The 11,749-nt window shown below is 47.1% G+C and overlaps 1 protein-coding gene across 2 annotated transcripts; it reads left to right on the top strand.

The window, feature by feature from the left end:
* The first annotated feature begins 1,234 nt into the window (after positions 1–1,234).
* On the top strand, positions 1,235–9,158 carry AP5S1 (adaptor related protein complex 5 subunit sigma 1). 2 transcript variants are annotated; one of them, XM_007539593.3, is made up of 3 exons: positions 1,235–1,512; positions 3,665–3,892; positions 8,276–9,158. In XM_007539593.3, the coding sequence occupies exons 2-3, from the start codon at positions 3,714–3,716 to the stop codon at positions 8,700–8,702; spliced, it is 606 nt and encodes a 201-aa protein (XP_007539655.1). In that variant the 5' UTR covers positions 1,235–1,512; positions 3,665–3,713; the 3' UTR covers positions 8,703–9,158. The 2 variants fall into 2 exon arrangements, with proteins under 2 accessions (XP_007539655.1, XP_016050864.1); XM_016195378.2 differs by lacking the exon at positions 1,235–1,512 and adding an exon at positions 1,543–1,728.
* Positions 9,159–11,749: the final 2,591 nt, after the last annotated feature.

The following is an 11,749-nucleotide window of genomic DNA, read 5'->3' as shown; positions in this document are numbered from 1 at the left end:
TGGGGACACGTGGGGGAGAGTTGAGTGACTCACACACAAAGAAAGTTTGTGTGTGTTTTTGAGTGTGTGTCCCAGGACAGGCAGTTAAGTCCAGACAGGTCCTGCAGGACCCCCATGTAGGGCTTTACTCCACTGCAGAGCTTTGGAAACTAACCTTTTAGGCTTAAGGTGTAAATCTCTCAGCCCTTGAAATAGCTCACTTGGACCCAGTTCTGAGCCCTGCCTTCATAACACTGAAGGAAGCTTTGGTGCTGTGGTCTCTTTCACTCTTTCCCTGTGTCTCTATTAAGAACAAACAAACAAACAGAAAACAACCTTTTTTCCCCCCCCTTTTACCAGATCACTGCTCAGTTCTGACTGATGGTGGTGCTGGGAATTGACCCTGAAACTTTGGAGCCGCAGGTGTTAAAGTCTGTTTCATAAAGTACTATGGCATCTCCCCAGGTGACATATAAGTCTCTGTATAATACCTTTGCCAGCCTTCCTCAAAGAGGAAGTGGGGAGGGGGAGGAGAAACATTTGTAAAAAGGCGGGAATATAAAAAGGAGAAGGAAAAAAAAGGAAGAAAGAAAGAAAGAGCCCTACTAAGCACTCGTTTTGGCTGACACCCCAGGGGGCTTCACTGGAGACCAGTGCCAGACAGAACTGCCAGGAACATACAGAGTCCTAGTTTTCACCCATCCTATGATTCCACAACCCAGAATCCCCACCCATGTTGCCAAAACACATCTTTCTTTCTTTCTCTTTCTTTCTACTTTGTTTTTTTCTTTATCAGCTAGAGGCAAATTGAGAGAAGAGGGGGAGGTAGGTAGAGAGACATCTGCAACTCTACTTCACCACTTGGGAAGCTTCCCCTCCGCGCCCCCCCCCCCCCCCCCCCCGTGCAGGTGGGGACCAGGGACTTGAACCCCAGGACTTAACACACTGCAGGGTGTGTGCGCCTGACTCCCAAAATAATACATTTCAAGTAATCATATTCTGGGGTAAAATCCAGTAATCAAGTCTTTAATAGACGTCCCAGGGATTGCCACGCATATTGGTCAGTCTGAGAGTTAAACTTTGCCCCTTCAGGGTGCAAACTCCCTTCCCCCAGCACCCACCCCCACCCCGTAACTCCCAAGGCGGGCGGGGGAGAGCAGCAAGATCTGAACCCTGCGCTCCAAGCAGCCTCACAGCCACTTCCGCCAAGTCCCCGCTGTGGGTCGCTGCGCCCCCTCGCGGTCTGTGTGTGTACTCGGGGTGTGTTTGTGTGTGTGCACGCGAAGGTCTCTTTGGTTCTACAGTGGAGACTGGCCGCACCCAGAGTCCAGACTAGTGCCCTAGGTCCGCCTGTCAGCGCCTGCTCTGGCAGCGTAGTGTTGGACAGGAGACCTTGCTCATCCTGAACGCGTCACGCTCGTGCGCGCCCGGGCCCAGAGTGATGTGCGCAGGCGCCCAGGGGTAGCGCAGCCGCCATTGCTTCCCGTTGCCTACTGGAACGGCCAGTTAGTAGACGTCCACGGAGTTGGGAGGGTGAGTGCGTCTCCTGGAAGAGAGAGGTCCGAGGTTGTAGGACCAAACACTCAAGTGTTTGGCTGACGGGAACGTCGAACTACAACTCCCCAAATCCACTGCGTTGCAGTGTTGTGCGAGGCAGTGACGTAAACGGCCGCTACCATTTTTCTATGGGAGGGGGACCGGGTGTCTAGGGCTAATCACCTTCGTTTTGGGCCTGGAGGGTCACCGGAGGTTAGTGCCTTCCTCTGGTCAATTTATATGTATTTTAATTAAAAAATTAAATAGGGGGTCGGGCGGTAGCGCAGTGGGTTAAACGCACGTGGCGCAAAGCGCAAGGACTGGCGTAAGGATGGATCCAGGTTCGAGCCCCAGGCTCCCCACCTGCAGGGGAGTCACTTCACAGGCGGTGAAGCAGGCCTGCAGGTGACTTTCTCGCCCCCTCTGAGTCTTCCCCTCCTCTCTCCATTTCTCCCTGTCCTATCCAACAACAACGACATCAATAACAACGATAATAATAGCCACAACAATGGTAAAACAACCAGGGTAACAAAAAGGGAAAAAATGGCCTCCAGGAGCAGTGGATTCGTGGCGCAGGCACCGAGCCCCAGCAATAACCATGGAGGCAAAAAAAAAAAAAAAATTAAATAGATATTTTTAAAGATAGAGACTGAGAAGCAGCAAGGCAGAGAAAGAGAGAACACAGCACTCAAGCTTCCTTGAATGTGATGGGGGCCAGGCTTGGACCTGGGTCGTGCATATGAGAAAGCAGCACGTTATTCAAGTGAACTAGTTTGCTAACCAATTTAAAATAGTAATCTATCCAACCCAAGCTATAGATTATTTGCTTCCTTATTTACACACACTTTGCCTTTCAACTTCAGTTCTGGTCACAAGCCAGCTGACCACATAATTAAAACTAGTAATAATTTGTCTTTATCTTGCAATAATCTGTTTTTTTAAAAAGAAGATTTTATTTATTTATGAGAAAGATAGGAGAGAGAAAGAACCAGACAGCACTCTGGCACATGTGCTGTCTAGGATTGAACTTGGACCTCATGCTTCAGAGTCCAAAGCTTTACCACTGTGCTACCTCCTGGACCACAACAATAATCTCAGGATTATAGAAAACTTTATCCTTTTTATCTCTAAAGATTTATTTCATTTATTGTATATGAGAGAGTTTCAAATGAATTAGAGAAGGGAGAGAGAGAGAGATGCCAGAACACATGCAGTGCTGAGGATCAAACCAAGAACCTCAGGCCTGAAAGTCTGATGATCTGCCAGTTGAGCTATTTCCACAGCTGGCTCTAATCCAGGATCACACTTTGCATTTAGCTGTCTCCTTGATTTAGAGTCCTTCTATCTGGAGCAGCTTCATCCCACCCTTTTCTCCCCACTTGCTCCCCTTGACTCTCTTGACTTTGACATGATTTTTAAAAAAAATTTAGTTATTCATTGCCTTTTGCTGTCCTTGTTTTTTTTTTATTGTTTTAGTTATTATTGTTGTTATTGATGTCGTTGTTGGATCGGACAAAGAGAAATGGAGAGAGGAAGGGAAGACAGAGGGGGAGAGAAAGACAGACACCTGCAGACCTGCTTCACCGGCTGTCTGTGAAATGACTCCCCTGCAGGTGGGGAACCGGGGACTCGAACCGGGATCCTTGCGCTGGTCCTTGTGCTTTGCGCCACGTGTGCCCAACCCGCTGCACTACCGCCCGACTCCCTGACATGATTTTTGACAGGATTGGGGCCATTTATTTGGTAGAACTGAGTTTGGTTGCTTGAGATTGCTTCTTCACTACAAAGTTCTGTCATGGGTAGATACCATTATTTAGAAACTGGTGGTGTAGTTTGGGTAACTAGGGAGGACTTGTGGCCAGTCCTACCAGATTTAGTATAGTTTTATTTTATTTTATTCATTATTGGCTAGAGACAGAGAGAAATTGAGAGGGGAGGGGGAGATGGTGAGGGAGAGAGACACCTGCAGCTCTGCTTCACCACCCATGAAGATTTCCTCCTGCAGGTGGGGACCAGGGGCTGGAACCTAGGACCTTGCATACTGCGATGTGTATGTTTAACCAAGTGTGCCACCACCTGTCCCCAGAGACTTAGACATGCTCCTAGACTCTATTATGTCAGACTTTTTCTGTGGTTGTTTTCCTCCCAGGCTTTTCTCATCAAGATCTCTGGCATCATTGTAGCACTCATTTAGAATCATGGTCTACGCTTTCCTCATCCACACCCTGCGAGCCCCCCAGGCTCAAGAAGACACTGGATTTTGCAGAGTGCTGTACTCTTGCTTCTTTGGTGCTGAGAATTCCACTGATGACTCCTCGCCTCACAGTGCTGAGAGAGACAGGCTCCTTCGCAAAGAGCAGATGTTGGCAGTGGCCAGGTATTTGCATTGCCTAGCACAGCCCCAGATCATTGATCTCATGCTGATTGTGATGTTTGCTGGGGCGGGGGAACACAGAGAAACAAGAGGACAAAGAGACAGAAAGTTTTAGGGTAGCATCTTACATAGTGTTCCACAGATGTTCACAGTTGTTGCATGTAAAAGGGCTAACAAAAGGGGGTTGAGCGGTAGTGCATTGGGATAAGTGCACATGGCCCAAAGCGCAAGGACTAGTGTAAGGATCTGGGTTCAAGCCCCCGGTTCCCCACCTTCAGGGGGGCTGCTTCACAAGCGGTGAAGCAGGTCTGCAGGTGTCTATCTTTCTCTCCCCCTCTCTATCCCCTTCTCTCTCAATTTCTCGCTATCCTATCCAACAACCACATCAATGGCAACAATAACAGTAATGAAAACAACAAAGGCAACAAAAATGGGAAAAAATGTTGTGCAGGCACTGAGCCCCAGCAAATCTGGAGGAAAAAAAAAAAAGCTAACAAAATAATAACACTACCATCTTCATCATTTCTATTATATTTAGCACTTACTAAGCATGCAAGTATGTGGTAATGAGTCCTTGTGTTCTGAGCATTTTATGTTAATTGTTCATTTACTGTTTCTAACAGTCTTGATGAAGGCAGAGCTATTATCTCCACTTCAAAGATGAGTAAGCCGAGGCACAGAGAATTTAAGGAACCTAACTTTCCCAGCATTATGCACCTAGGAAAATGACAGAGCTGCGGTTTGAATCTAGGTAGGCAGACCCCAATACAGATTAAACATGCAGGACTTTTCAGGGCCTTTAGCGTGCCTGTAGATCTCAGTGATGTTTAAGGAGGCAAGAAAATGGGATTTCTTTAGGTCCAGTCTCTAGAAAGCCTGTTTACAGAGCACAGTTTGGGAAACACTGCTTCAGATGTGGTGGTTCACCTATAAACTTCTCACCCTAGACCCAGGTGGAGTTGGCAGGTGCCAGAATCCCCTGGATTCTGTTCTAGGTGAGGATCTTAATAGTTTGGGGGCAACAGTGTGCCAGTCTTCTGTCATCATATGTTTCTCTGGGTCTTCTCTGGCACAGAGAATGAAATGAATGCATTTAAAAAATTATTTATTATTGCATAAAGACAGAGAGAAATTGAGAGGGGAGATGGGGAGGGAGAGAGACAGAGAGACACCTGCATCACTTGCTTCACCACTCATGAAGCTTTCCCTCTGCAGGTGGGGACCAGGGGCTTGAACCTGGATCTTTGTGCATTATAACATTTACGCTCAACCAAGTGTGCCAATGCCTGGCCTCTGAAAGGCTTTTTTTTGGGTCATTACCAGGGCTTCATTGCTCTGGGATGACTTCTCCAGATAGACTAGACAGACAGAGAGATAGGGAGAGGTAGACACACACACACACACACACACACACACACACTCAGACACAAACAGAGAGAGAGAGAGAGGAGTCTGTAACTTCTTCCAGTCTGGTGGGTGCTGGGTTTGGACCTGGATCACTCACATGGCAGAAGAGTACATTATTCAAGTGAGATATTTTGTTAGCCCTAGCCATTAAGACAGGCCTGTGCACATCCCAAATTGGAAGATAGTTTGAGAAAGATCAGAGAATGCTTTTTAAAGTCAATAATAAAAAAAAAAGGTCTAGGTAAGTGGCCCAGGGGTTGGCCCAGTGGTTAAGGCATTGGACCCTCAAACATGAAGTTCTGAGGCCAGTTCCCAGCATTGCCAGAGTAATTCAGAGTGATGCTCTGATTCTATTTCCCTCTTATTAATATATATATATATATGTATGTATGTATGTATTTTTTTTTTCTCCTCCAGGGTTATTGCTGGGCTCGGTGCCTGCACCATGAATCCACCACTCCTGGAGGCCATTTTTCCCCCCTTTTGTTGCCCTTGTTGTAGCTTTGTTGTGGTTATTATTATTGCCCTTGTTGATGCAATTCGTTGTGGATAGGACAGAGAGAAATGGAGAGAGGAGGGGAAGACAGAGAGGGGAGAGAAAGATAGACACCTGCAGACCTGCTTCACCGCCTGTGAAGCGACTCCCCTGCAGGTGGGGAGCCGGGGGCTCGAACCGGGATCCTTACGCCGGTCCCTGCGCTTTGCGCCACATGCGCTTAACCCACTGTGCCACTGCCCAACCCCCAATAAATATATATTTTTAAAAAGCCTAGATGATTACATGAAAGGCTCTTTTTTAAGATGAGGAGGGCTCTCTGAAACAGATAGGGATAAGATATTTTTTCCCCTGGTTCCTTTTCTCAGCCCAAAGAACTGTTTTCAAAATTTGTCTTTTTTTTTTTTAACCAGAGCACTACTCAGCTTTGGCTTATTGTGGTGTAAGGGACTGAACCTGGGACTTTGGATCCTCAGGCATGAGGGTCTCTTTGTATAATCATTATGCTATCTTCCCCGACCCTTTTAAGTTTTTTTAAATTATCTTTATTTATTGGATAGAGGCAGCCAGAAATTGAGAGGGTCAGGGGAGATAGAAAGAGAGAGAGAGAGACAGAGAGAGAGACACACACACACAGAGGGGGAGAGAGAGAGAGAAAGACACATACACCTGCAGCACTGCTTCACCACTCCCAAAGCTTTCCCCCTGCAGGTGGGGACCAGGGATTTGGACCAGGGACTTGAACTGAGTCCTTATGCATTGTAACATATATGCCACCACCTAGCCCCAGAATTTGTCTTCTCTCTGGGGAGATAACACTGTGGTTTACAAAACAGACTTTTATGCCCAAGGGCCCAGAAGTCCCAGGTTTAATCCTCAGCACTATCATAAGTCAGAGCCGACCAGTGCCCTAGTTAAAAAAAAAAAAAAATTGCTCCACATAGTTATATGGTTCAGGGCCTAGAGCCTAGGTTCCTGTCCTGCCTCATACTTCTTGCTCTGTAAGCCTGGCCAGTGCCAGCATCACTATGAATCTATTGCTTCTTGAAGCCACTTTTTTCCTCCTACCCCCCCCCACCCATTTTATTTAATAGGACAGAGAAATTGAGAGGGGAAGGGGAGACAGAGAGGAAGAGAGAAAGACAGACAGCTGCAGACCTGCTTCAGTACTTGTGTCCCCACTGCAGGCGGGGATTGGGGCCTCCAGCCTGGGTCCTTGAGCATAGTACTATGTACGCTGAATTGGGTACACCACTGCCTACCCCCTGGGACTCAGTTTCTTTTTTTTAATTATCTTTATTTTATTTATTGGATAGAGATAGCCAGAAATCAAGAGGGAAAGGGTGGTAGGGAGTGACAGAGAGACACCTGCAATACTGCTTCACCACTTGTAAAGCATTTCCCCTGCAGTGGGGACTGGAGGCTCGAACCTGGGTCCTTGTGCATTGTAACACGTGCGCTCAACCAGGTGTGCCACCACCCGCCCCCCTTTTTTTTTTTAAAGATTTTATTTATTTATGAGAAAGATAGGAGGAGAGAGAAAGCACCACTCTGAAAGAATCACTGTGGCACATGTGCTGCCAGGGATCGAACTCAGGACCTCATGCTTGAGAGTCCAAAGCTTTATCACTGTGCCACCTCCTGGACTACATCTTTCTTTTTTTTAATTATATTTTTATTTATTTAATATTGGATAGAGACGGGAGTCGGGCAGTAACGCAGAGGGTTGGGCACATGTGGCACAAAGCGCAGCAACCAGTGTAAGGATCCTGGTTCGAGCCCCCGGCTCCCTGCCTGCAGGGGAGTCGCTTCACAGGCAGTGAAGCAGGTCTGCAGGTGTCTATCTTTCTCTCCCCCTTTCTGTCTTCCCCTCCTCTCTCCATTTCTCTCTGTCTTATTTAACAATGACAACATCAATAACAACAATAACTACAACAACAATAAAAAGACAATGGCAACAAAAGGGAAAATAAATAAATTTTTTTAAAAAGTATTAAAAAATATTGGATAGAGGGGCCAGGCGGTGGTGCACCTGGTTAAGCACACACATTACAGTGCACAAAGACCCGGGTTCGAGCCCCTGGTCCCCACCTGCAGGGGGAAAGCTTCACAAGTGGGGAAGCAGGGCTGCAGGTGTCTCTCTGTCTCCCTTTCTATCTCCCTTCGCCTCTCAATTTCTCTCTGTCTCTATACAATAATCAATAAATAAGTAAAACAAAAAAATTTAAATATTGGATAGAGACAGAGAGAAATTGAGAGGGGAGGAAGTAGAGAGGGATAGAGACAGAGAGACACCTGCAGCCCTGCTTCACCACTTGTGAAGCTTTTCTCCTGCAGGTGGGACCCAGGGATTTAGCCAGGTACACCACCGCCTAGCCCCTTGGGATTCACTTTCTACATCCAAGATGTGGGAATAGGGCAGCTCTCAGCTCCAGAGAGGCCCATGAGGATGACACAGTCAGTGACCCACACACTCTCCCCAGACAGGTAGAGTCCATGTACCAGCTGCAGCAGCAGGCATCTGGCCGCCCCTTTCTGGACCTACAGCCTCAGTCCTCAGATGAGCCAGTGCCTGTTCATGAGGCCCCACGTGGGGCCTTCCACCTGACAGCAGGGAACCCTTTCCAAGAGCCTCGGACAGTGATGTGGCTGGGCATACTATCCTTCGGCTTCGCCTTGGTGCTGGATGCCCATGACAACCTGCTGCTGGCTGAGAGCACACTCAAGCTGCTGACGCGCCTCCTCTTCGACCACCTGCGGCTGCTGGCCCCTGGCAGCAACCTCCTGCTTCGAGCTGACCATATTGAAAGTATCCTCATTCGCTTCTTGCCCCACGGCCAGCTGCTCTTCCTCAATGACCAGTTCGTTCAGTGTCTAGAGAAGGAACTTAATGCCACCTGCTCCCGCTGACCCTTCACTTGGGACTTTCCAAGGGGGAAGGCAGGAAGAATGGGACAGACACACAGTCAGGTGAAGCTTCACACCTATCTCCTGCTCTGGTATGGTACCATATTCAGGGCAAGTGGATAGGACAAGTTGTCAGAAAAAGGAACCAGGCAGAGGATGGATGGCAGGCTATGCTTATCCTTAGAAATCTCTTAGAGGGAGTCGGGCGGTAGCACAGTGGGTTAAACGCAGGTGGTGCAAAGTGCCCCCGCTCCCCACCTGCAGGGGGTAGCTTCACAAGTGGTGAAGCAGGTCTGCAGGTGTCTATCTTTCTCTCCCCCTCTCTGTCTTCCTCTCCTTTCTCCATTTCTCTCTGTCCTTTCCAATAACAATGACATCAGTAACAACAACAATAATAACTGCAACAATAAAACAACAAAGGCAACAAAAGGGAATGAATAAATATAAATAGAAATCTCTTAGTGTTGTCACATGACTTGTTCAGATCCCTGCACTGGGCCATCCCTACTTAATGCTTGCCCCACTTTCTCCCTTCCCTGCCAGCTGGCCAAATCCAAACACTCTTTTGTTGGGTTCTAGTGTTGGGGTAGGGAAGAAAGGCTGTCTGGAATTCCACCCACTTTCTTTTTCGAATCCCACAGTCATCGCAGTGCAAAAGGAATGTTAAGATTGCCTCCACAACCCCACCCCCTTGGCGAGGGAGTCGGCCTCTGCCTTTACATCCCCTTAGGCAACAGCATCAACAAGATTTCTTTTAGTGAGGGCCTGCTCAGTGTCCAGCCCATTCACAGCTCACAGGACACTTCAGGGGGGATCTGTAGCTCCTTTTAGCCCACTAGACAGCCTCCAGATGATCATAGGGTTCTCCTCATCTGAAAGGGAGAAGGTACCATCAGGCAGGTTCAGGAGATTGACTTGTATGATGCTGTCTTTTTCATTTTGAATTAAAAGCACTGACTGTAATTTACTGTTTCCATGAGTGAGTAATTCACAGGAGCAGTCCTGTGAGCAAGAATCTTCTATTGCCCGGAGCTTGATATTTGCTCATTAATGACCAACGATGCCTCCCAACAGACTTCTAAGGAAGACATTTAAGTTTCCACTGCTGGTCCCCCATATCACCTTTGTCTCCTAGATCTCCTTCAGTTAGTAGCTCTTGTTTCATCTATCAAAATATGGTGAGTTTATATGGATTCCTGAGAAGCAGAGCCAGAGACAAACAGCAGGTGCAGGTGGCTTATGAGGGAGGTGGTCAGGTAAGCACTATCAGGGAAGGCAGACTATACTGGTATACTGGTGCATTATCAAGTTAAAGGAGGGAGCTTGTGTCTCTAGGAGCCTCTAGGGGCTAGTATAAGATAGCTGATTGTTGTTTTACTGGAACACTTTATAGGGAATGGGACCTGGGACCTGGGAGCTTCAGGCTTGGGAATGTCTTTGTATAACCATTATGCTAGCTCCCCCACCCTGAGACAGCTGGCTCTAAATGACTTCACCTGAGGGATGATGGGGTCATGGGTTAGTCTCAGGGCAAAAGAGGAGATACAAAGGGAGGGGGGAAGGTACCTGCAGCTCTATTTCACCACTTGTGAAGCTTTCTCCCTGCAGATGGGTACTGGGGGCTTAAACCTGGGTCCATGTGCATTGTAATGTACAACCAAGTACGCCACCACCCTGCCCCCAGGACATTTTTTTTTTTAAAAAAGACTTGTGGACATAACAGAGAAAGTGAGGAGAGAAGAAGGAGGAGGTGGAGCCTCTCTGGTACACAAAATGCCAGTATCAGACTTGGAACCTCATGCTTTTAAGTCCTATACTCAAGCCACTGTGCCACCTCCCAGGCCAACAGGACAAATTTTCTTTGGCTCTTTCTGAAGAGCCAAAGATGGAGAAAGCATCAGTAAGAAGACTGTTCAACATGTCAAGCATCCCTCTTCCCCCTCTCTCTCTCTTCCCCCTCAACTCATCAACTTTGTTGAGAGTAGAGGTATCTGACTCAAGGGATTCGATCACGCGCCTCTGGCTTCAGATCCAGCAGCCGCCAGCCATGCTGAGGTAAGGTTTCTAGTAACCTTAGCTCCTATAGATAATAAAGAAAACCTAGGGAGTCCAGCGGTAGCGCGGCGGGGTAAGTGCAGGTGGCACAAAGTCTAAGGACCGGCAGAAGGATCCCAGTTGGAGCCCTGGCTCTCCACCTGCGGGGGAATCCCTTCCCAGGCGGTGAAGCAGGTCTGCAGGTGTCTCTATCTTTCTCTCCCCCTCTCTGTCTTCCCTCCTCTCTCCATTTCTCTCTGTCCTATCCAACAACAATGACACCAATAACAACAATAATAGCTACAACAATAAAACAAGGGCAACAAAAGGGAATAAATAAATATATATATATATGAAAAAAGAAAACCTGCAATGACCCACTTCCTTCCAATCACACCTTTCAGATGTTTTCACTTTTCCATCTTTGGCTCTTTACTTCAGTAAAGAAAAAAAAGAGCTCAGTAAAGAGCTCTTTGGTAGTGTAAAAGTGGGTCTGTCTTCAAGATAGTTTGAATCAAAGGCATGTGTCTGGGGCACCAAACTGTTAGGGCATCTAATCTGCTACTCTTTAGTGTTAATTTTTTTTTTTACTACTACAAAAGTTTATTGAACAAAACTCAGTAAGAAAATGTACATAACCTACTTTTTTATTTTAAATTCTTTAAAAATTTTAAAAAATTATTATTATTTATTTATTGGATAGAGACAGTCAGAAATTGAGAGGGAAGGGAGAGCTGGAGAGGGTGAGAGAAAGAAAGACACCTGCAGCACTGCTTCACCACTTGTGAAGCTTTTCCCCTGCATGTGGGGACTGGGGAATCGAACCTGGGTCCTTGCACATTTTAACATGTGCGCTCAACCAGGTGCACCACCACCTGGCTCCCTACATAATGTACTTTTTGTATCAAAGTAAAAAGACGCAGTGGAGGAGGGGACACGTTGAACAGTCTTCTTGCTGAACAGTCATTGTGTTTATACTCGTTCCAGTACTACTTTTTTTTTTTTTTTAAACTGTT

The sequence above is a fragment of the Erinaceus europaeus genome, chromosome 1, assembly GCF_950295315.1.
Source record: "Erinaceus europaeus chromosome 1, mEriEur2.1, whole genome shotgun sequence".
Taxonomy (NCBI): Eukaryota; Metazoa; Chordata; class Mammalia; order Eulipotyphla; family Erinaceidae; genus Erinaceus; species Erinaceus europaeus.
This window is presented reverse-complemented; position numbering and strand designations above follow the sequence as displayed.